Source organism: Neoarius graeffei, chromosome 8 (assembly GCF_027579695.1).
Source record: "Neoarius graeffei isolate fNeoGra1 chromosome 8, fNeoGra1.pri, whole genome shotgun sequence".
In the NCBI taxonomy this organism is placed as follows: domain Eukaryota; kingdom Metazoa; phylum Chordata; class Actinopteri; order Siluriformes; family Ariidae; genus Neoarius; species Neoarius graeffei.
In genome coordinates, this window is record NC_083576.1 from 2,928,790 (window position 1) to 2,954,646 (window position 25,857).

At 39.9% G+C, this 25,857-nt stretch overlaps 1 protein-coding gene across 2 annotated transcripts in view; it reads right to left on the reverse strand.

Moving 5' to 3' along the window:
• Positions 1-3,600: 3,600 nt before the first annotated feature.
• Positions 3,601-25,857, reverse strand: part of gpm6aa (glycoprotein M6Aa) — a 31,301-nt gene continuing 9,044 nt past the window's right edge. The window contains exons 2-8 of one of the 2 annotated variants that reach the window (XR_009655189.1): positions 18,017-18,209; positions 17,201-17,357; positions 14,819-14,972; positions 12,389-12,465; positions 12,231-12,296; positions 6,251-6,468; positions 3,601-5,646 (exon numbers count right to left, since the gene is read on the reverse strand). Coding sequence is in view for 1 of the 2 variants with exons in the window: in XM_060927220.1 (XP_060783203.1) it covers positions 6,316-6,468; positions 12,231-12,296; positions 12,389-12,465; positions 14,819-14,972; positions 17,201-17,357; positions 18,017-18,209 (800 nt within the window). In the remaining variant the exon portion in view is untranslated. The other variant, XM_060927220.1, reaches the window with a different exon arrangement.

Here is a 25,857-nt window from a genome sequence, read left to right on the forward strand (position 1 = left end):
AAAAAAGTCTGGCAGTGTATGAAAAAGCTTCTTCCGCCAAAGTAAATTGGGACAGTTGTGAAGCCTGCTTGATAGGTCAGTGGAGCGTAAGAGACATCCCTGATCTTCCTGGGAACTTATGATGTGGGGAAAGAGGCATCAAAGTTCAAGGAGTGTACCTAGGGTCTGAGGACTTCCAAAAGCAGAACTAGGAGGGAGTGCTGGAGAAAGTAGATGCCAGGTTGTCTAAATGGAAATGGTTGCTTCCCCAGCTGTCCTACAGGGGAAGAGTTCTGATAGCTAATAACCTGGTCGCCTCTTCTCTTTGGCATAGACTGATCATCTTAGTGCCACCACCAGTTCTTGTGAAGGACGTACAGCGGCTCTTGGTGAACTTCTTCTGGTCGGGTCAACATTGGCTGAAAGCACCAGTTCTCTACCTCCCTGTAGCAGAGGGAGCACGGAGGCTACTCAATGGCTGTGGCTATTGCTGGCTGACTTCTGCCCAGCTGCTGCTGAGGAAGGCTGGCCAGCTGGGACTGGGCAAACAGCTGTTTCTCTTTAGATCTTCTGAAGTTGACCTGACTGGAATAACACCTTTCTACAACTCGGTGCTTGAAGCATGGAGGACGTTCAAGTTCACAAGGACCGCTGACCCCAGACCTGGAACATGGATCTTTGAGGAGCCACTGTTCCACAATGACTTCTTCACATCCACCACGCTTTCCTCCACATCATTAAGAGCCAAGTTTGTCGAGGCTGGTGTTATTAAACCTTGGCAGAGTCACTAACATCAGGTCCTCCAGGGTGCTGAGGAAGATAGTGGAGGAGGTCTGGGAGTCCCTGACTGTACCGCTGAGGGTATATGCACAAAACCGTACCCTAATTGACCAATGGCACAAGGCTCAGGACTACGTCTTTCCCGCACTAAGCATCAGGCCTGCTGTTGAGGAGTGGCGAGAGGAGAGCGGGCTGCTTCTGTCCCTGAAAACACCAGCGCTGGGCAACTTCAGCTCTTGCGGGAAGAAGCAGATCTATCACAGCTGCGTGAAAATACTGAACTTCTGCCCTCTGGCCGAAGTCAGGGAGTCGAGGTGGACTCAGGTCTTTACTTCAGACTGCACACCTAAAGGCTGCTGGTGGATTTCATACAAGCTACCTGTTGAAAAACGGATGGCTGACCTCCAGTGGAGGATCCTTCATGGAGCGATAGCTACAAACAGACACAAGGCTCACCTGGATCCAAGCACTGGGGAGGGATGTCCATTTTGTAATCAACCAGAAACATTAGAACATTTAGTGTCTCTTTGTCGTCGCTTAGTGGGTCTGTTTAGGATACTGAAAGAGTGGGTGGAAAAGCTGGGGGAGAAATTTTCTGTTCCTTTGTTTATCTTTGGGCCAAAATACACAACTAATAAAAGACAGACTCTGGTTTTAATTAACTTTTTACTTGGAAGTGCAAAATTGGTAATATGGAAGACCAGAAAAAAACAGATACAGGGCCGAGGTTGGACTGATGTGGTGCAGAGCTTGAAAGGGTTAGTTACAGCTCGTCTCCGAGTAGAACATGCTTTTTACAAACTGACCAACAACCTGGACACTTTTATAGATTTGTGGGGAATCAGACAGGTTTTATGTTTCAATTTTTTTATTACATATGGTGTCTGGGTTTGGATGACTTTTAGAAAGAAATGTTCTTGTGTAATGGATCTGATGAGTTGAAGTAATGAATGTTTACTAATGCATTTTTTCTTTTATATTTTTATTTAGAGTTTACTTTCAGTAGATCAGAACACAAATGGAAATTAAAGTAATTAAAGATGATTTTGAAAGTCAAAGTCTCTCTCTCTCTCTGTCCCTGTGCGGACTGTTGCGTGTGTAGTGACACCTGAGTGTGAGCTCTCATCTGGACCATGATTTATAACTATTGGCTCAAAGAGAAGCAGAGAAAGAGAACAATAAAGGAAGGAAGAGGATTAGAGAGAGAGAGAGAGAGAGAGAGAGAGAGAGTTAAAAAAACAGAGGAAAACAGTTTCTTTTAAAAATCTATCAGTTATTTTGTCAATGTTTTATATATATTTATGAATGGAAACTTGAGAACTGGGCGGCACGGTGATGTAGTGGTTAGCGCTGTTGCCTCACAGCAAGAAGGTCCTGGGTTCGAGCCCCGTGGCCGGCGAGGGCCTTTCTGTGCGGAGTTTGCATGTTCTCGCCGTGTCCGCGTGGGTTTCCTCCGGGTGCTCCGGTTTCCCCCACAGTCCAAAGACATGCAGGTTAGGTTAACTGGTGACTCTAAATTGAGTGTAGGTGTGAATGTGAGTGTGAATGGTTGTCTGTGTCTATGTGTCAGCCCTGTGATGACCTGGCGACTTGTCCAGGGTGTACCCCGCCTTTCGCCCGTAGTCAGCTGGGATAGGATCCAGCTTGCCTGCGACCCTGTAGAACAGGATAAAGCAGCTACAGATAATGAGATGAAATTTGAGAACATGATCTAAATTCATCTTTCTCCTTCAGTAAACACTTCCTCCTCCTGGTCAGAGTCACACTGAATCCTGGCTGAACATTGAGTGTGAGCTGGGAACACACACACACAACTCGGCAAAATTTCTTCAGTTCCACCTCCAGGCGTATTTTTAGGAGGAAACCCAGAGAGCTGTTGTGTTCTGTGGGAGGATGAAGAAGGAGAACGATGCTGGTGTTAAAATTGCGCCCCCTGTAGGTGACATTTGTCCCAAACTGTATTTTAGTTTTAAAATGAATTACATGTGCTGTATAAAATATTTATAATTAAAGTGATAGATGAACAAAAATAGATTATGCCTCGTGGAGAGAGAGAGAGAGAGTTTTAGACCGGAGAAAAGGAGAGAAAGAGTGTGATTGGGAGAAAGCAATAGTAGGAAAGAGAAGTAATGAGAAATAAATAGAATGAGAGAAAAGAGAGTGATATACTGAGAATGTGGCAACAGCAGGAAATGGGGAGCGAGAGAGAGAGAAGAGACAGACAGACAGACAGACAGACAGACAGACAGACAGGGTGAGGCCGAGAAAAACAGAGGGAGAGACAGTGTGAGACAGACAGACAGACAGACAGAGAGAGAGCGAGAGAGGGGTGACAGACAAAGACAGAGAGAGCAAAAGAGAGAGAGACAGACAAACAGGGAGACAGACAGGCAGAGAGAGCAAGAGAGAGAGACACAGACAGACAGACAGACAGACAGAGAGAGAAAAACAGAGAGAGAGACAGACAGAGAAAAACAGAGAGACAGACAGACAGAGACACACACAGACAGAGAGAGAAAAACAGAGAAAAAAACAGAGACAGACAGAGAGAGAGAAAGAGAGAGATGGAGGGAGAGAGAGACAGAGAGATACAGAGAGAGAATTAGACAGCCAGATAGAGAGAGAGAGAGAGAAAAACAGAGAGACAGCCAGAGAGAGAGAGAGAGAGAGAGAGAGAGAGAAACTATAAAATAGTTATAATTGTTATAATTAAAGTGATGGTTATCAGTGGATTGTGTCCCTTTACATCAAAACAAACAAACAAACAAACAAACAAACAAACAGCCTCTGTAGTTTTCCGGCTTATCGCCTCCAGTTGAGCACAATGAGCACAGGAGAGAGTTTATTCCCAAATACACCAGGGTATTTATTTTATTTCACGCAAGCATATCAGAAAAGCCACTGTCAAGCGGGCGGCACATTTATGTACAAAACAGAGTCATGGTACAGCGTGGGCTACTACGCATTCTTCAGGGAGTGTACAAAAGATGAGTGCAAGGAGAGAGAGAGAGAGAGAGAGAGAGAGAGAGAGAGAGAGAGGGACTTCACCACGAACTAAACACACTTACAAACAAATCAAACACTACCATCGAGAGCAAAGCAGCAGAAAGGAAGAGGATTCGATCACTGCACATCAGGAGAGAAGCGAATGAGCCAGGGACACACTCGCAACTTTACCAACTCAGAAAAAGAAACTTTTTTTATTCATTTTTTGGATCTGTTAAAAATGAGTAACCATTAAATGCATGAACCATGCCACACTTAACACCGAGGTTCACAGTCTTCACCTAACATCATTATGGGGATCCGGAGAAAGATCCCAATGCACTTACACTGAGAACGAGCTCACGATAATGGGCGCAAAAGTGCACGAAAAACTCTCAAACACCAACAGAGCAAATGAAAGGATGATGATCTCACACCTTCGTCATCCCGGACTGTAACGACTTTCAGCAAGATAACGGTCATGTGACTGTCAGGGAATAATATCATCATGGTATCGGAGATGCACACATCAGAGCTTGGGATAGGGGATGAGGTCATTCGACATGCACAGACTGTTTTTCTCCTGAACAATGCAAAACCAAGATGCAATTTAATCCGCAACAAATTTACCTGCATCAGTGTGCGATTTCATTTTGTCATCAGTGTTATAAAAGCATCATTGAGTTGAGAACTTATTTAACAAAGTGTGAATTAAAAATAAAGTTCATAAAACAAAAAAGACACAAATTATATTTTAGAACTCAAATAAAAAGACGACGATGTCACTGATACACGTTAGTGCGAGGTGAGATTTTTATATTTCCAAATGCAGAAATTAAAAAATATATATATTTTCTGTGCATCTGAGAAACATGACCTAGCTAGATTAGCATTCGAGATTAGACAATTTATTCAACAAAGTTAATTAAGATATCGCTCAATTAGACATTTTTTCCTTAAAATTTAAAAATAAACAAACTCCATGAACACCCAATGTTGTTTTCAGAAATCACTCAAATGACAACGATGTCATTTTGATGCACAGTCAAGTGAAGTGTTTTTCCAAAAAAAAAAAAAAAACAAATCCAGATGAATTTAATTTTCAGAGATTTTCTGCACATCTGCTTACAATTTTTCTTTGTTTTTTTTAGAAGATATGTCATTATCGTGACTCAAAGAATCATGAACATTCCCACTGGACAGTTTTCTCTGTAAACATGAGCGAACAAGAGTCGACAACTTTTCTGACAAAGTTCTACAGATGTACAGCATTGAGTTCAGATCAAAAAAAAGAAAAGAAAGAAAGAAAGAAAATGTCAATGCTTTATGTGTCACTGTAACACTGATGCGTGGGCCTCGGTGTACAATTTTTCATCATTTTCGAGTTACAGGTCATTAGTGTTACTGAAAGTGTTAACATTACGTTAACGAGCAGATTTTCTCTTCAGAATGATTTATTCACTAAAAAATATTTGCAGATCTTTTTCTGTCTGTTCTCTAACATATGAAAAAAAAAGTGTGGGGGGGCACTTACTTTTGAACAGTGAGTACTGATGGATTTTTACTCGTGTCATCTATCTCGGGCTCTAATCTGTACATCTGTGATTATTACATCATCTGAGTATTTGATCTTGTCGTCATGCCTCGCTTTAAAAACTCCACAAACACGAAATTCATCTTTTTTTTTCTTTTGTTCTTTCTTTTTTTCCTTTGAACACCACCCCTCCCCCTCCTCCCCCATCTCCCTTTATTTCCCCGTAACACGGAATGTTGTTGTATATTAATTCACCTGAAACTGATGTGCTTCCATACAGTATGTGGACATTTACAGAATGGCTATATACAAAAAAAAACTTAAAAAGGAAAAAAAAAAATTATGGTCTACTTACCTGTAACTATCATCTGTAAGAAAATAAAACAGGGGTAAAAACACTGTCAGCTGTGCAACTGCTAGTAAAGAACTCATAACCTTTTTTTTTTTCCTTTGTCTGGATATGTTTTGTAATGATATCTGTAGAAAAATAATAAATAAACCCTTTGTTACATTATTTCTTTCTAATTTTGTCTTTCTTTTTTCTGTTTTTTGACTCTTTTTTTTTATTTCCAAAATAATGCAGAATGTACAAGCAGTCTGCTGCGTCTGGGCCAAAACTCTCATAGATTAAAAAAAAACAAAAAAAACAAAAAACTTTTTTTTTTAACCTTTTCTTTTTGTTCATGTGCGAAGTTCTTTTAAAAGGAATTCACTGGAAACACAAACACACATGAAATAAAATGTGCTTTATACCCATTAACCGACCCGCACGTTAATACTGACGTCTTAAATCAAAAGAAAGAAAATTATTATAGTGTGGCTGAAAAAGATGAAGCTATAAACGTTTCTTGACAATCTCATGTAAGCGTAATTAAAAATATCAAATAAAAAAATCCACCACTAGTTAGACATAACTGTAATAATAATATTAATAATCATAGGGTTGGCCATGGGGTTGGTCATGTGACACACCATTGGTCATTGGATGGCACCAGCCAGTGCCTGAGGCTCTGCCCCTTCCTGTGCTACTTCCTGCTTTATGTGTAGGCGTTGAGTCGCTCTTTGGAGCGTGTGGAGTGGATGTCGTGCAGCTCCTGCTCCTCTTTGGACTTGCAGTCTTCGTATTTCTGCATCTTACAGGCGTCCTTCACATAGGCCCAGTTAGCCGACAGAACCATCAGGTAGTGGATCTGAAATCAGAGACATCAGGAAACGTCAAGTCACGTCACATTCAAACGTATTTAGGTTTAACCGTATTCATTCCCCGCCCCTCGCTCGAGGCCCCGCCTCTGAAAGCTTAAAGCATAGCTGTAGGCTAAACCTTGAAGATGGATTGAAACTCGTTATTAAATTTCTATTTGATTACAAAATTTTTAAATAAATCTGAATATCACGTGCTCATTTCTGATTGGACAAGCTGCGTCACATGACTCACAAACAAACAGAATTGCACTTTACTCTGTTATCGAGTCGATCGAAAATGATTTAACGTGAAGTTACTCATGTTATCATTCATCGTGAGGAATAAATCTTTCTTCTGAAAAATGTGATGTGTTTTTTAAGGGTAGTATCTCACTGGGCTGCGACAAATTGCGAACATCATTCGCGAGAGAGTTTCAAAAGTGTCTTGAAACATTCGCGGGGCTTCTCAATTTCCTCGCATAAGTCACAAAGTGTCGCTCCTTCGTCGCTGAACTTTTGAACACGTTCAAAAAATTCATGCCACAAAATTTCTCTCAAAATAGCCGCAAATGCGTCGGTGGTGTCGCAAAGCTGTCGCGAACCCTTCTCAAGCCAGTTTCCGTAAGGCTTCCTCTACTTCCCTGCCTGCCGAGGGAAAGCCGGGCTGCGACCGCCTGCGACTAGTTGGAGACACAACAATTGCGGGAAAATATGCGAATATCAATTCAGTGTGATTCCAAGTGAAAATTGTCGCTAATTCACATATTTTATCGCAATTGTTGTGTCTCCAACTAGTCGCAGGCTGTCGCAGCCCAGTGAGATACTGGCTTAACGTTCCTCGTACAAATGTTTCCCCGTACAGCGTCTCTAAACTAACATCGTACGAACATCCTTAATAAAAAACTGAACACAGCTAATCACAGGCTATTTTACGCTCGTTTTGTCATAACCTTCCTCCAGCTCTCTGTTTCCTGTCGGCTCTCAGATTGATGTGTGATGCATCCAATCAGCAACGAGTATGTAATGTTCAATAAGTCCCGCCCCTTCCTAATTTTAACTTGATGCATTTTTATATTTTCTTGCTGCGTTTTCTTGATTGATTGATTTTTGTTTGTTTGTTTGTTCTGAAGGTGTGTGATTTGTCGTACACACTCCTGCTCATTTCCCGTCATTTTGTTTGCCACCTGTTTCAGTGTTGTTGCTCTGTGAGGCCTCGATGATGTCACAGCGTTCTGAGCTAAATTTAACTCCGACACCAGCAGGAGGCAGTGTTGTACCGCAGCGGGACGCTTCCACTTCAAAAGCCCTACGTGTTTGTGTATTTTGTGTGTTGCTGTGTGTGTGTCTTTGTCTTGTTTGTTTGTTTGTGTGCTTTCTGTGTGTGTTGTGTGTGCACAATTCATTATATGTTAAGACATCAGTAGCTGAGTTTGTTGAATATTTGCATATTTATGAGCGTAAAATGAATATGGATCAAAACCAGAATCTAATGATGATGATGATGATGCAGTCAGATATGCACGTGTCAGCTACACAGTATGCAATTTTTTGCATGATGATTTATGTACGGTTTATGCATATTCATAACACATTGCAATGCATATTCATAACAGTGTAAAATAACTAATGAATATGTAATTAATGTCAGATGTAATGTACAAATTGTGCATATTTCGTCTGAAAAATTAAAGCTATTTATATTATATAAAATGTGCTATTTTATTAATATACATTCCTTAAAGCTGCATGTTGAGTGAGGCCATGCCCACAGCTTTCGACAGCCAGATTGCATTTGTGTTTGATGTGATGTTTTCATTGTATGTATTGTGCCATAGGCGATACATAAATCACAATTATGCAAATGTATGTAAATGATCTATGCTAGATTGCAAAAGGCCACATGCTATTTGTTTCCTCACAGACAAAGCAAAAGGATTCATCTCTTATTTTTTAATGTGTTTTCATGCATTGTGTTTGTATATTATAAGAAATCTATATCATTTGCATGTAAATGTATGCAAATTTCTGATAGAGGCCACACCCAGTGTCCCTCCTCATAGAGAATGAATGGAGGTTTTTCTTTTTGTTTAAGTGTTTGAACAGCTTCCATTTTTGTGCATTGTGTTTATCATAGCCATTTATAAACATCGTTAATTGTTATTCATCAGATGTATGCAAATTATTTGTGATGCTCACAATAAGCGAAGCCAAGTTGCATTTTAGTTTTTGAAAGTGATGAGTCCATCATCATCATCATCATCATCGCTCTCTTTCACTCTCAGAAAATGGACGCCTACAAATGACTGAGCGATGTTTGCAACAAGCTCACGGGCCCTTTCTTCTTCTTTTAGTTTCCATAGCAACTCAGTGACAGACCCCACATCTCTCCAAGATCGAAACAGAGAGAGAGAGAGAGAGAGAGAGAGAGGAAAATATGAAAAGCAGATGCAGAACCAAATGGAGAGTGACCTGTACACTGAGGCCCCGCCCACTCTCTTAACAGCGCTGTTTATTCAACCCTGACAAATACGAACTCAGTTTCCCATGCTGCCTAGCGAGGGCAGGAATGACTCATCCCTGTGCTCTGGTATTTACATGCAGAGCAGCACAGACGAGCTGAAGTGAGTGATGTAATTCAGCCATTTTGCTGCAGTCAAACCTCGATACATAAATCAAAGCTAATGGGAAAAAATGAAACAGAAGCAGCCTTTACATGTCACATAAACATTACAGTTCAGTGGAATTCATTTTCCTCAAATATCCCAGCTTGTTAGGAAGCTGGAGTCAAGCAACATACAGCACCTCTGGAGCAGGTAGGGCTAAGGGCCTTGCTCAAGGGCCAAACGGGGCAGTTTCACAGTGCTGAGATCCGAACCTGGGTTTTAAAGGCTGATTTACGGCCACTTTAATCAGAACTTGTTGTTGATTCTAAGATCCCTGTTCTTGGCTGCAAGAGTGGAACCCAATGTGTTCTTCTGAGATGCTTTTCTGCTCACCACGGTTGTAAAGAGTGATTATATGGGTTACTACATCCTTCCTGGCAAAAAAAATGTTAGAACTACTTTGAATCTGTCCATTTTCCTTTGATCTCTTTTATCAACAAAGCGTTTGTTTCCACCCACAGAACTGTCGCTCACTCACTCAATGTTTGTTTTTTGTTTTCCGCACCATTCTGTGTAAACTCTACAGACTGTTGTGTGTGAAAACCCCAGAAGGAGATCAGCAGTTTCTGAAATACTCAAACCACCAACTACCATCTGGCTCAAACCACCAACACCCATACCACAGTGAAAGAAAGTCACGCTTCGCTGTGAGATCACAATTTTTCCCGTTCTGATGTTTGAACATTGTGAACTTTAACTGAAGCTCGTGATTTGTAGTTGCGTGATTTGATGCATCAAGGGATCAGCTGATTAGAGAACCGGATCACACAGCAGGTGGATGGGTGTACTGTCCTTGCATGTAATGTGCGTGTCTCCTCTAGGAGGCGCGATTGCATGAAACACACCAGAAGAATAAACAGACAATAAAGCAGATAAAATGTTGTTGTGAAGCAAATTTACTGGGGAAAAGAAACCTTGTGTGATTAATTATAAACCGAACAAATTCTTACTGAAACATTTCTGAAGTGTTTTGGCACAATATCATGATTGTGGATTTATGATTTTTACAGAGAAGAACAAGCAGCTGGAAATGTGCAAGAGGAAATGCTAATCTACGAAGTGGACCAATCCGTTGTTGCGGTCTGCGTCGCCCTGGTTTATAGTTGCACTTCTGCAGACGTGCACATCAGACTACAGCATAGATTTGACACAGAAGTATGAATTGGCCTTTGACCATTGAGACTGACCCATAAAGCCTGTTGGAAACAGTGGGATCTGAACTCACACCCCTGAAAAGACGGGCGCTTTAATCTACTCAGCCATGCTTCCTCACTGCTCGCTCCACGACCTGGGTTTTATTTTCCTCTTACACTACAGGAAGTTAGCAAAGGTTCATGTCATACCGATCACACATTTTTAATCATTTCATATTACACTCAGGGGCGGCACGGTGGTGTAGTGGTTAGCGCTGTCGCCTCACAGCAAGAAGGTCTGGGTTCGAGCCCCGTGGCCGGCGAGAGCCTTTCTGTGCAGAGTTTGCATGTTCTCCCCGTGTCCACGTGGGTTTCCTCCGGGTGCTCCGGTTTCCCCCACAGTCCAAAGACATGCAGGTTAGGTTAACTGGTGACTCTAAATTGAGCGTAGGTGTGAATGTGAGTGTGAATGGTTGTCTGTGTCTATGTGTCAGCCCTGTGATGACCTGGCGACTTGTCCAGGGTGAACCCCGCCTTTCACCCGTAGTCAGCTGGGATAGGCTCCAGCTTGCCTGCGACCCTGTAGAACAGGATAAAGCGGCTACAGATGAGATGTTCACAAGTTCCTGTTCTCACTTCCTGGATGCTATAGCAACAATAAACAGCCATTCTCTCACCAGCCTCTTTTTTTCTCCCTCTTGAAGTTAAAAAGACAAAAAAGCAGCTTGTCATGTTTCCAAAAGACATGAAGAAGCATCAGCTCCTCTGTCCTGAAGAAGTTACCGCTTCACCTCTGACACTGGAGACTCCTTCCAGAAATCTTACATAAGTTCCAGAAAACTTCAGTGTGTTAATGATTTCACAGGATCTTTAAAGCTGTACTGCCTTTCAGATTTTCCAAGTGCAGGTCATAAAAAGATTTTTCCCAACACCCAATTATTTTGGTTTAGTGACTAAAAGCTACTGAATTCGAATCACAGACTTCCAATTTTATAATTTGTTAAATAAAACAATTAATGAATTTATCTCCATGTGGCCTTAAATTCTCCGCTATTTTTTCCTGCTTCCCCATGACCCAATTCAAGATACTACATCATGCATCACGTGGTGGGCTTTCCCCGTTCGCACAAGGCATTGTGGGATATAAATTTGAAACAGGAGAGAAAAATGGAGGACGTGAGTGTGCGAATGAAACGTGAAAGAGCGACTACAGTAACGGAAAGAAAGCGAGAAGAAAAGACGTTATGTTATATATGAAGGAAAGGAAACGCAGGACCAAACTAATAAATATGGGCGCTCAGCGAGCACCTCGGTGTGATCAGCTGTTCGTTTAGCGACAGAATGATGGAACTGTCAGTGCACGCTCAAAGGGAAACCTGTAGATGGCAGTAATGCAACACTGTGGATGCCAGCTGCCGTAAAACCCAAAAGAAGAAGAAGAAGGTAAACCTGCGCATGCGCACACGGACTTCCTCTGTCTGCTTGACTGCGCCAAGCGAGCGATTTCATGCACATTATTTGCTTTAATCCCCTCAAATTAAATAACTTCCCAGCCACAGAATGGCCTGATATTTTGTGAGATATTACAGAAATAAACAGATATCACAATCACCACGTTTCAGACGGAACTAAATTTCACCGATTTTATGAAATTGAAAGGCCGTCTAGCTTTAATCTGTTTATGTGCAGCTTCTTCCGTACACATCCCTGTGAATTAGCTGTTACTGTACAAACAATAACACATTAATCTACACTGCACCTTCCGACCAATCAGAATCCAGGATCCAACAGCGCTGTGGGATACAGATGTTCATGTCTTTCATTGATGGTCTATTAATGCTAACGTTCATGGATATTATCTAACTAACACCATAAATAATGTTAGTTAAAGGAATCCTCGCTATAATTCACGTCACTGTGTGTTTTAATTTATTTATTTGTGTAAAATGCGCTGTAGATTTACAGTGAACTCACCATGGCGATGACAGCAGCTCCAGCTCCAGCCAGCGCACACACAAACAGGTGAAAGGTCATATCCAGCTGTGGACACACCCCATATTTCACTCACATTAAAGACTGTGTTTTATTTTTACAGCTTCAATAATAAATGAATGGTTGAGTTTGAAATGCACCTCTTTAGATAAACACATTTTGAAGAATTTCTCGGATCCTGAACACACCGACTTCTCCTCCCCGATAGTCACAACACCTAAAAGATGTCAATAATAATAATAATAATAATAATAATAATAATAATAATAATAATAAATTGTACTACAACAATGGGATAATACATTTAGTTTAAGTAATAGTCATATTTTTATTTATTTGCTTGTTTTTCTGTTATTCACCACATATTTGAACACTTTTATGTAAATAATATATTTTTCACAACAGCCTGCAATTTACTAATATCTCACCTTCTTAAAACATGTTTACTGAATACTTTACCGCATGTATAATTAGTTATGATCAAGTTAAAAATGAAATAAAATAAGAGAAAATGTCTGTTACTGTGAATAGTTAAGTGAGCAGAAGATGAACTGATCACCAAAAGGCATAAAGGTAAAGACGACACATTTCTTTTCAGCGTTTTCTGCAGGATTTGTGTATTGTTTTTGTTTTGTACAATTGGAGAGTGAAAAAAGAAAAGGAACACCATGCGAAAGTTTGGGCACCCCAATACATTTGAGTTCTCAGGTAACTTTTACCAAGGTTCCAGACCTTAATTAGCTTATTGAGCTGTGGCTTGTTCAAATTCTTCGTTAGGAAAGGTCACATGATGCAGATTTCAAAGCTGTATAAATTCTCTGACTCCTCAAACTTGTCCCTAAAATCAACAGCCGTGGGCTCCTCTAAGCAACTCCCTCGCATTCTGAATAATAAAATAATTGATGCTCACAAAGCAGGAGAAGGCTACAAGAACGTAGCAAAGTGTTTTCAGATAGCCGTTTCCTCAGATCGTAATGTTATTAAGAAATGGCAGTTAACAGAAACAGTGGAGATCAAGGTGAGGTCTGGAAGATGAAGAAAACTTTCTGAAAGAACTGCTCGTTGGATTGCTAGAAAGGCAAATAAAACCCCTGTTTGACTGCAAAAGACCTTCAGAAAGATTTAGCAGACCCTGGAGTGGTGGTGCGCTGTTCTACTATGCAGCGACACCTGAACAAATATGACCTTCATGGGACAGGCATCAGAAGAAAACCGTTCCTGCGTCCTAGCCACAAAATTCAGCGTCTGAAGTTTGCAAATGAACATCTAAATAAGCCTGATGCATTTTGGAAACAAGTCCTGTGGACTGATGAAATCAAAATAGAACTTTTTGGCCACAATGTGCAAAGGTATGTTTGGAGAAAAAAGGGTGCCAAATTCCAGGAAAAGAACACCTCTCCGACTCTGAAGCATGGGTGTGGGTCGATCATGCTTTGGGGTTGTGTTGCAGCCAGTGGCACAGGGCACATTTCATTGGTCGAGGGAAGCATGGATTCGAATAAATACCAGCAAACTCTGGAAGCAAACATCACACCATCTGTAAAAAAGTTGAAGTTAAAAAGAGGACGGGTCCTACAATAAGACGATGATCCAAAACACACCTCAAAATCTACAATGGAATACCTCAAGAGGCACAAGCTGAAGGTTTTGCCCGGGCCCTCACAGTCCCCTGACCTAAACATCATTGAAAATCTGTGGATAGATCTCAAAAGAGCAGTGCATGCAAGACAGCCCAAGAAACTTGTAGAACTGGAAGCCTTTTGCAAGGACGAATGTGTGAAAATCCCCCAGGTAAGAACTGAAAGGTTATTAGCTGGCTACAAAAAGTGTTTACAAGCTGTGATACTTGCCAAAGGGGGTGTTACTAGGTACTAACCATGCAGGGTGCCCAAACTTTTGCTTCGGACCCTTTTCCTTTTTTGTCATTTTGAAAATGTAAAAGATGAAAAAAAGTTTTTGCTTAAAATATAAAGGGAATGAGTCATCTTTAACTTTATGCCTTTTGGAGATCATTTCATCTTCAAGTTGCTTAACTGTTCACAGTAACAGCAATTTTGACCAGGGGTGCCCAAACTTTTGCATACCACTGTGCATATACAAAAATAAACTATGACAAATGTTCATCAAGCACCTGTACTTTTGTTGAGGAAATGAAACTTTCTTCTGTTTTTTTTTTAAATTATGTTTAAATTGATCACTGTGAGAAGAACAGACTGTAGGTGCTAAACACAGACTGTCTCAAAGAATAAAAAAAAGCCCTTTCTACCTTCCCATGTGCTAAAATGCTTTAGACGTGACTACAAAAGGAGGAAATTCCTTGAAGATTTAAATGTTAATGTAATAACTGTTCCCTGAACCACTTCCAACATTTTATATTTTTGTTTTGGGAAAGCCCCAGGATGACTGAAAGCCTGTTAAGGATGTGTTGACTTGCTTTAACATGATTTAAAGTTTAGGTTAAAGGTTAATGTTTATATTTTCAGTCTGAGATTAAACTAATTAACTACAGTTATTTACATCTTTACAAAGGGTGCCATTAATTCTGCACTGGTACTGGTAGATCTATTTACCGAATTGGCGTGGGTCCAGACACAGACTCACTCCCTCCAGTAGAGTGGTGTTTTGGCAAATAGTCCAGATGTTGAAGTAGACGAAAACGGGTAAAGCGGTGAAAGCCGTCACTCCGAGCCAGGCCAGCATGAAAATATACGTCAGCATGATGAACTGGAAAACAGCAGCGTGATCAGAAATATTAGACCAGATCTATTGGCATGGGGGTAAAATAAATGTGCATACATACCATTAATAGGCTACTTATGACATATGTGTGAATGAAAGTGTGGGATTTTGTCTTCAATTTGTACAAGATTTTAACTGCAATTTTGAAATCTCATCTCATCTCATTATCTGTAGCTGCTTTATCCTGTTCTACAGGGTCGCAGGCGAGCTGGATCCTATCCCAGCTGACTACAGGTGAAAGGCGGGGTACACCCTGGACAAGTCGCCAGGTCATCACAGGGCTGACACATAGACACAGACAACCATTCACACTCACATTCACACCTACGCTCAATTTAGAGTCACCAGTTAACCTAACCTGCATGTCTTTGGACTGTGGGGGAAACCGGAGCACCCGGAGGAAACCCACGCGGACACGGGGAGAACATGCAAACTCCGCACAGAAAGGCCCTCGCCGGCCACGGGGCTCGAACCCGGACCTTCTTGCTGTGAGGCGACAGCGCTAACCACTACACCACCGTGCCGCCATTTTTTTTTAAAGATTTTTTGGGGGGCTTTTTCACCTTTATTGGATAGGACACTGTAGCGACAGGAAACGAGCGGCAGAGAGAGACGGGGAGGGATTGGGAAATGACCTCGGGTCGGAATCGAACCCGGGTCCCCGGATTTATGGTATGGCGCCTTATCCACCTGAGCCACGACGCCCCCCGTGCCACCATTTTGAAATCTAGAATTTTAAATATATTCATTTCCAAATTCAAATTCAAGCAAACAAAATCCAAAACAAATCATGACACTCACACTTTTGGTCAAATTTGTATGTATTCAGTTATTAGGTTTTCTCTTTTTCTTTTTTTTATATAAATAAAGTAACTTTAACATATGAAAACATGCAACGAACAGGAGGACAGAGGATGGGAAGGAGCAGCAGCCTAGCCTGACTAAAAGTAATACTGGACAATGTGCAATATAATGTGCAATACCTCTCCTGCTGGACTTTTTTTTATATCTAATTTTTTTTATATTTGTGTAAATACTTAATTTACCTAGAAGTTTTCTCTGTTTTCTATTCTCTGTTTATCTGTAATGAGGCTGCTGGAATTTTAATTTCCCTGAGGGAACCCTCCCAAAGGGATCAATAAAGTTTTATCTAATCTAATCTAATCTAATCTAATCTAATCTAATCTAATCTAATCTAATCTAATCTAATCTAATCTAATCTAATCTAATCTAAAAAAATACTAAACAGTAATCAGTAAGCCATAATAACTGAAACAAAGTCAATATATGATGTGAGATGGAATTTCCTTTGCTTTAAAAAAATTAAAAAAATCCATCTCAGGTCCAGTGAGGTCAGTTTGATGTGGAAATGATCTGTAGGTTTTCCTGAGCATCTTACAGAACCAGCCCCAGTTCTTCTGGACACTTTGACTGTCACACTCACTTCTTCATTTTACACCAAAACCCAGCAGCCTTCATTATGCTTTCTTTTTTCATCTGAAAAGTGCTCTCTTATGGAATATGCTGCTCAGAGAAAAAACAAACTATTTTTTCTTCTTCTATAACATTTAATTAGTGCTGGAAAAACCCCAGAACATTTGGAACTCTAAAATGTTTTTGTAATGTTTTGACTCGATAATGTAGACGTCATAAAGTAGAAATGTATAACAAAGTTTGTATGAAAGAAAAAAAAAATAGGGGTCCTAAGACTTTTGCGCAGAACTGTATGTGTATAATATACAAAAACTCAATATTTATGCTGATGACACACAGCTGGATGTTTGGTTCAAACCTGAAAACAGACACTAGCTTTATAGACTTGTGTGACAGAGTGATACAGCATTCTTTATCTGGTTTGTAAAAGTTAATGCTGACTTCTCTACATACAAACATAACTTTGGTGTTCCTTAAGATTCTTTTGTTTGACCGCTACTTATTTTTTCTTCTTTTTCCAGTTCATAACCCTAACCCTAATGATTTTCCTAAGTCTGATATTCCTCAAGGTTCTCTTCTTGGACCACTGATTTTTTTTTTTTTTTTTTTTTATTCTTTGATTATATAGTTTACTTCTTGGTGCAGTTCTTTGTAGACACAGTATTAATTTTAATCTATGCTGATGACGCACAGCTGTACGCTTCAACCAATGACTGTACCAAACTTTATGCATTGTGTGTTTATTGTATATCTGGGTAAATCTCAGGAGGACTCCATACCCATGCACTAACGCAGCGACCGCAGGCAGTGATCTTAAAATCTCCATACAGATCTTTAATGGCTCCACTTGTAAAAAAGCCCTCGACCATCAGCAGGATCCCATAGACGAAGAAAGCCGAGGCGATGCCGTAGATCACGTATTTGATGATGTCAATGCTGGAAAGAGAAGAGGAGTTACACAAACTGTAATGGACACTCGCTTAAACGTACGTATATAACCGTTATTAAACGCTCATCTGCAATATTGTTCAGATCGCAATCTCATTTTCAGTTCATTCATTTACATTGTTGTTGTGACCTGTATTTGATTTGATTGAAATGGTAACAGACTTACACTCCTAACACACAGTGTTAGATAATTGAGCCTATGTTGTAGGTGTGGCTAGTCAAAAAGTCTCATATAATTTGCATGTATTTGCATATCATTTTGTTTAAGTGCATTTTAAAATTGGGATAAAACCCATAAAAGGATGAAACCAGCATTATATTTTTTTTTCCTGTATTTTCACAGTTAACACAAATAAAGTACCAAAAAGATCTAATGTTGCAATAGTAGAATATTTGTTTTTACTCCTTCACAGCTAATTTGCATAATAAATAATTTAAATCTTATGTACGAAATTGTGACCCAGTGGTATGATCATAATGAGGAAATAATCCTTTGCTCACTAATATGAATATAAGGGTTGACTCTGGCAGTGGAACATGTTCACTAAACACCAGCTACAATGAAACAAGCACATCATGAACTTCATGAGATCAGTAGTTACTTCTCCGGGTGACGTTTGGATCGTTTATTATGATTATGAGCTCACATGGTGAAGACGTCCAGCGAGTCTGTAGGAGACCTGATCACTTCAAAGTAGTTCTGTAGGATTAAGACAGTGCCGGAGAGAGCCTCATGACCACACCCACAGAACAGAGCCACGCCCGCATAGAGCAGGATGGTGGCGATCAGAGATGGGTATGGGATCCCACGCAGACACTTCAGACAGCACTCCATACATCCTGACAGACAGTGAGAAAGAAAGAAAGAAAGAAAGAAAGAAAGAAAGAAAGAAAGAAAGAAAGAAATGTGAGATCAGACTCAGCTGGAGGCTATGGAGCAAAAACAGACAGGAATCACCACTATCTATCTATCTATCTATCTATCTATCTATCTATCTATCTATCTATCTATCTATCTATCTATCTATCTATCTACCCCAAAGTATGTGCACCCCTGACCATCACACCCATATGTGTTTCTTCCTCAAACTGTTACCATAAACCTTGAAGCACACAGTTGTATAATGTCTCTGTATTCTGTAACATTATAGTTTCCCTTCACTGGAACTAATTGCCTACAGGTGGACCCAGAGGAACAGGAACTCGATCGACTGTAAGTGGCCACCCATATGCTGTGATCATGCCAAAGTCTAACACCAAGCTCCATCTCTCTTCTCGTATTCCTGGAATAAGTAGGATGTGGAACTCTCTCCTATCCAATGGTTAGAGAAGCAGCTTTGGGACCAAAGGGTTGCTGGTTTGATTCCCTGGACCAGCAGTAATGGCTGAAGTGCCCTTGAGCAAGGCACCTAACCCCAACTGCTCCCCAGGCTGTTCTGAGTATGTTGTATGTCACTCTGGATAAATAAGCATGTCTGTAATGTAACATAATCTGTATTTCCCACTTCTCTGAATATGGATGCATTTAAGACACCTACTAATGTGTATGTTTTGGGCTTAATTAAATAAGGTTGTTGTCAAATTAATTAGTCATCATTGCTTATTTGTGATGTGATAGTAATGTGCCTTGTCCTATGGGTCACTTTTCATCTAGTTTGATGGCTCTATCAGGCCCTTGAATCACTTACAACCCATTCCAGCATGATGATGCTCCTGGACACACAGCGAGCTCCATGAAGACGTGGTGTGTGAAGGTTGGAGTGAAGAACCTGAGTGTCCTGCACAGAGCCCTGACTGAACTCAACTCCACTCAACACCTTTGGGATGAACTGGAACTGGAGCCTCAACATCATCACCAACATCAGGGTCTGATCTCACTAATGAACACAAATCCCCACAATCACACCCCAAAATCTAGTGGAAAGCCTTCCCAGAAGAGAAGAGAAGAGAAGAGAAGAGAAGAGAAGAGAAGAGAAGAGAAGAGAAGAGAAGAGAAGAGAAGAGAAGAGAAGAGAAGAGAAGAGTGGAACTCATAACAGTGAAGGAGAATAAATCTAGAATGAGACGTTCAACAGAACATATGGGTGTGAGGGTCGGGGGGACATACATTTGGCCATACAATCTATCTATCTATCTATCTATCTATCTATCTATCTATCTATCTATCTATCTATCTATCTATCTATCTACAGTGGTGCTTGAAAGTTTGTGAACCCTTTAGAATTTTCTATATTTCTGCATAAATATGACCTAAAACATCATCAGATTTTCACACAAGTCCTAAAAGTAGATAAAGAGAACCCAGTTAAACAAATGAGACAAAAATATTATACTTGGTCATTTATTTATTGAGGAAAATGATCCAATATTACATATCTGTGAGTGGCAAAAGTATGTGACCCTTTGCTTTCAGTATCTGGTGTGACCCCCTTGTGCAGCAATAACTGCAACTAAACGTTTGCGGTAACTGTTGATCAGTCCTGCACACCGGCTTGGAGGAATTTTAGCCCGTTCCTCCGTACAGAACAGCTTCAACTCTGGGATGTTGGTGGGTTTCCTCACATGAACTGCTCGCTTCAGGTCCTTCCACAACATTTCAATTGGATTAAATGATATGGGACATGAAACATAAAAGCACGCTATATCAGTTTCTTTCCATTAAAAATATGAATTAATTGCATCAACAAATACAAAATCATCTATTAAATTCAGTGAAATCGTTATATTCGTGATGATTATATGGCATTTCTGCTCGACTTCCGATATGCATTTTCTACAACCGGAAGAGCCACTGTCACTTGATCATACGTCACAAAAACTTTCGGGCACAGCACAAGCAGGTAGATGAATGGAGAAGTGGATGACAAGAAAATTGTTTTTATAGTCTTTAACGTACATTGGACATCATACATTGGACATCATGGTGTATTGTGCTGCTTATGGTTGCAATAATTCCAATGGGAAATGCCCTGGAGTAAGTTTTTTTGCATTCCCCAAGGACCCGAAGCTGAGGAAAGTGTGGGCTCACTACTGCCGTAGAAAAAACTTTGCACCTACTGTTTCCCACAAACTGTGTTCGGACCATTTCACAGAGGATTCTTTCAACTTTAATACTCAGGTACTGAACGAAATTAATTGCCAAGCCAAATTTAAGAGGCTACTTAAAGATGGAGCCGTTCCCAACGTCCCAATTCAGGAACAAGACGGCGGAGTGAAACCAGAAGTGCTACGGCCACCACGAGGTGCATTCGCTAAGCGTCTAAAAGCCGAGGTAAGGATTAGTATTATAATTTTGGGTGTATCAATTATTGATTATCATAATTCTGACTCATTTACTCTTATATGAGTGATTCCACGCTTATGGGTACTGAAATGGGGACATGAACTTATTTTTGAAAATTCACCTAAAACCATTTCTTTTTTTTACCATCAGGTCACAAAACATGTAATCTTTAATGAATGATATGTTAAAAGATAACTTTAATTTTCTGAGATGTAATAAAAACATACGTATATGCCAAAGTCAGAACGTAACAGAAGTGTTGTGGACATATATATTCTCAATTTTAACAATGTAGAATTACTTTTTGAAACATAGGAAGGTGATGTTTTAGCAAATATAATTAATAAACATGTGTAGTAGAATAAACATACACATTCTTTCAATAAGATTAACATGGTATAGAGCTAGATTGTAATTAATTTGTAACAGACGCGAGATGGACAATCGTAACAGAAGTAATGTAACAGACATCATTTTGGAACTCATAGGCTTGACTTTGGCATATAAATATGTTTTTATTACATCTCAGAAAATTAAAGTTATCTTTTAACATATCGTTCATTAAAGATTACATGTTTTGTGACCTGATGGTAAAAAAAGAAATGGTTTTAGGTGAATAAGTTCATGTCCCCATTTCAGTACCCATAAGCGTGGAATCACTCATATCTGTCCTTCTTTGTTTATGTACCGAATCGAAGAGTTGTGGTGAAGTTGTAGAAGATTTTTTTTGAACTTTTATTTCATTTTATTATTCTATATTTTATTTCTACTATTGTTTAATTCTTATTATTTTTCTTCCCCATTTATTTTATGTAATTTTATTATCTATCGTTTACTGTTTTGCTTTTACTTCTGTAAATGGACTCTGGAAGCATTGTATCTCAATCAATCTCGAAAAATATCAGCAAAAAAAAACTAGCTTGCAACGGACTTTAGCTAGATCTATGATGAACTTTCAATGTATGATACAAAAATAATACTTCTTTCAACAGATCATTAGCCTTTGAGCAGAATTGTTTTTAACTTACCAGGAAGTGTTATCGAGCCGACCGCTTTCAGTTTCATGGGGACTGAATGAACTCTCACTCTCAGAATCATCTGACCCGTCAGAGTAAAGACAAGATCCATGTTCATGTGAATTTCCAGCTATCGGTTCGAATTGATAGGGTCTAACTTCACATCTCTGTGAAACATCGGGAATGTCACTGTCGATGGTGTCCATTTCGGTAACCTGTTTACATTAGATTCCCAAGCGCTGGCTCCTTGGAGAGTTTTTGTTACGTCACGGGTCACGTGACCACCTAGCTCATTAACGAATCCTTGTTTTACGCTGATGTATAAAAAAACTTGAATAATGTGATGATTTTCACATTTTTGACGCCCTGCAGTGATTTAGATGGCATTTCTTATGTCCTTTATACATAATTATACCCAGAAAAAAATCCATGTCCCATATCCTTTAAGGTCAGGACTTTGACTCGGCCATTCCAAAACATTAACTTCATTCTTTAACCATTCTTTGGTAGAATGACTTGTGTGCTTAGGGTCGTTGTCTTGCTGCATGACCCACCTTCTCTTGAGATTCAGTTCATGAACAGATGTCCTGACATTTTCCTTTAGAATTCACTGGCATAATTCAGAATTCATTGTTCCATCAGTGATGGCAAGCCGTCCTGGCCCAGATGCAGCAAAACAGGCCCAAACCATGATACTACCACCACCATGTTTCACAGATGGGGTAAGGTTCTTATGCTGGAATGCAGTGTTTTCCTTTCTCCAAACATAACACTTCGCATTTAAACCAAAAAGTTCTATTTTGATCTCATCCATCCACAAAACATTTTTCCAATAGCCTTCTGGCTTGTCCACATGATCTTTAGCAAACTGCAGATGAGCAGCAATGTTCTTTTTGGAGAGCAGTGGCTTTCTCCTTGCAACCCTGCCATGCACACCATTGTTGTTCAGTGTTCTCCTGATGGTGGACTCATGAACATTAACATTAGCCAATGTGAGAGAGGCCTTCAGTTCCTTAGAAGTTACCCTGGGGTCCTTTGTGACCTCACCGACTATTACATGCCTTGCTCTTGGAGTGATCTTTGTTGGTTGATCACTCCTGGGGAGGGTAACAATGGACTTGAATTTCCTCCATTTGTACACAATCTGTCTGACTGTGGGTTGGTGGAGTCCAAACTCTTTAGAGATGGTTTTCTAACCTTTTCCAGCCTGATGAGCATCAACAATGCTTTTTCTGAGGTCCTCAGAAATCTCCTTTGTCCGTGTCATGATACACTTCCACAAACATGCGTTGTGAAGATCAGACTTTGATAGATCCCTGTTCTTTAAATAAAACAGGGTGCCCACTCACACCTGATTGTCATCCCATTGATTGAAAACACCTGACTCTAATTTCACCTTCAAATTAACTGCTAATCCTAGAGGTTCACATACTTTTGCCACTCACAGATATGTAATATTGGATCATTTTCATTCAATAAATAAATGACCAAGTATAATATTTTTGTCTCATTTGTTTAACTGGGTTCTCTTTATCTACTTTTAGGACTTGTGTGAAAATCTGATGATGTTTTAGGCCGTATTTTTGCAGAAATATAGAAAATTCTAAAGGGTTCACAAACTTTCAAGCACCACTGTATCTATCTATGTTCCTGGTGTGTGTGTGTGAATATAACACACTGCTGCTCTCCAGTAATTGAGTCTATAAAAGCTGGAGTTGTTCCTGATGTGTGTTACAGCGGTGCTGAGTTACAGCTGACAGGGGAACGGCACGGATAATAACCACATAATAAACCTACAACCTCTCTCTCTGTCTGTCTCTCTCTGTCTGTCTATTTCGCTCTCTCTCTGTCTCTCTTTCTCTCTGTGTCTCTCTCTCACTCTCTCTGTCTCTCTTTCTCTCTGTGTCTCTCTCTCACTCTCTCTGTCTCTCTTTCTCTCTCTCTCTTGCTCTTTCTGTCTGTCTGTCTGTGTCTCTCTCCCTGTCTGTCTGTCTGTCTGTCTGTCTGTCTCTCTCACACACACACACACACACACACACACACACACACACACACTGCTGTGTGATGGTACATTATTAATGCATGTTCAGTGTGCAGTGATGGGACAGACACTCTAACTGCTATATTTAGACAGGACTGTCATCGGCTGCTTTTGTTTTAGTGTCTGGTTTATGTTCGCTAAATATTTCAGGTGAGGGTCTGACTCCTGAAAGCGTTTGATCTCCATCCAGTCCAGTATGAGGGTTTCATTCCTCACCTGCTCATCACCATAAACACTAAGCCTGACTGTCTTCAGTTCAAACCCAAGAAACATCATGAGGGTTACAATCATGGATTTTACAGCTCAGTTTGGATTGAAATTTTGAGATTTGTAACAAAGCAAAGAAAAATGTAAAACTGAATGTTTATACATAAGGAGATTTGTTTAAACCAATGACTTAAAAAAAAAACCATGGACAGCGTGGCTTTATTGTCTTCTGTTCTGTAAAAACGAAGCTGAAATTCCTCTTCCACGTTGAGCCAGAGTCGGCGCAGTAGAGATGAGAGTCCCTGCCCCTTCTCTTAATACCAAGTACGTCACAGAGGCTGTCAATCACTTCATTTACAAGTGTCGCCACGCCTTCTTACAATATAGTAGAATAATGTTTTAAAAACTAATTTCTGGGGGAAGATAGCCTGGGCCCGCCCATCCTAAGTGTGACGCAACACGGGGGCCTGTTGCGAACTTAGTCTGGCAAGGCAAGCTATCTCCAGCTCTTCCAAGGTCCCGAAAAATCGGGAGCCAATCAACTTTGAGCATCTCCAACGGCCCTGGGTAGAGGCGTGTTCAAGGCAGTGACGTAGTAGAACTGCGACCGGAAGCCATAGATTGTTTACAGAATCTATGCCGGAAGCGCTTCATTCACTAGAAACATTACGAACATGGAGCAGCGGCAAGCCTTTGACACAGCGGTAGATGCTGTATTGAAAGCATTCAACAGGAAGTTCTCATTGAAAACGGAGCAAAGAGCAGCCCTGGAGGTATTTATCTTCTTCCTGTTACTCAAGCAGTTTCCGTCGCGTCACATACGTCAGAGGAAAGAGTGATGTGATTGGTTTAAGCTTCGTCACAGCCTTTTCTGGCTTCGACCAGTAGCAAACTGAGGCATTTCAGGGAGGCGGGTCAACCACGCGCTTTGGGAAACGGTTGGGCTTAATATCTTTGCCAGACCAATGCTCGCAGAGCTTTGAAGTTGCGTTAGCCAGACTAGGGGGAAGATAAAATGTGTGGATATCAGCATAAATGTTCAAATTAGACACTGTAGATGGAAACGCAGTTTAGATGAGAAAAATGACATGGATAATGAGTGATTTTGTAATTGAAACACGCAGAATGGGCAAAGCTACACATTATACTGCAGCCAGCCAGCAGGGGCGCTAGACCTGTGGTGGCTTCACTTTTTAGAGACGATACATCGTCCATGGTTTCTACAGTCATTGGTTTCAAAAACACATCAGATTAAGCTAATAACTATTTCTTAATTAAAAATCCATCCCTCAAAAGAATCCACATTTATTTCAATTATTTGTTCAGTAATTAATTCTGTTCTATGCCCTTTATCCATTGTAGCATTTATCAGAAAAAGAGGTGACTTTATATGTTACTATGTCGATTAATGTTTAATATCTACATTTATTGGATCTTAGGAGACCTTACTGTTTCTGATATTTTGATTTGAGGAAAAAAATATTTTAAAAAATGAGGCCTTGTTCATTCATGTTGGAGTAAAACGAATACTGTATGTTTCTTTACAAAACATTTACATTTAAAGAAATTTAAACAAAATAAATGTAAGCAAATTAAATGGAAAGATAAATAAATATTTTAGATTTAAAACCATTTTAAAAACAGGCTTCATTTTATTTCAAATTTAAAAAAAAAAATGATATACAGTATTATAATTTGCAAAGAAACTGCATCATTCATGACCTCATGAATAATTCAGAAAAATGTGATTGTGTGAGGATGATTTAGTTCGATTTCATTCAATTTTTTAATGCAGAAAATCCAAAGAAATAGGCACAACCACTCACCTGATTAACCCTAACTATAACTATATTGTAGTAATATTAACAGTTATTATTATTTTTAATAATTATAATTAATAATTCTCTGAACAGATGATCTCAAAACACCAAAATGTAGAGT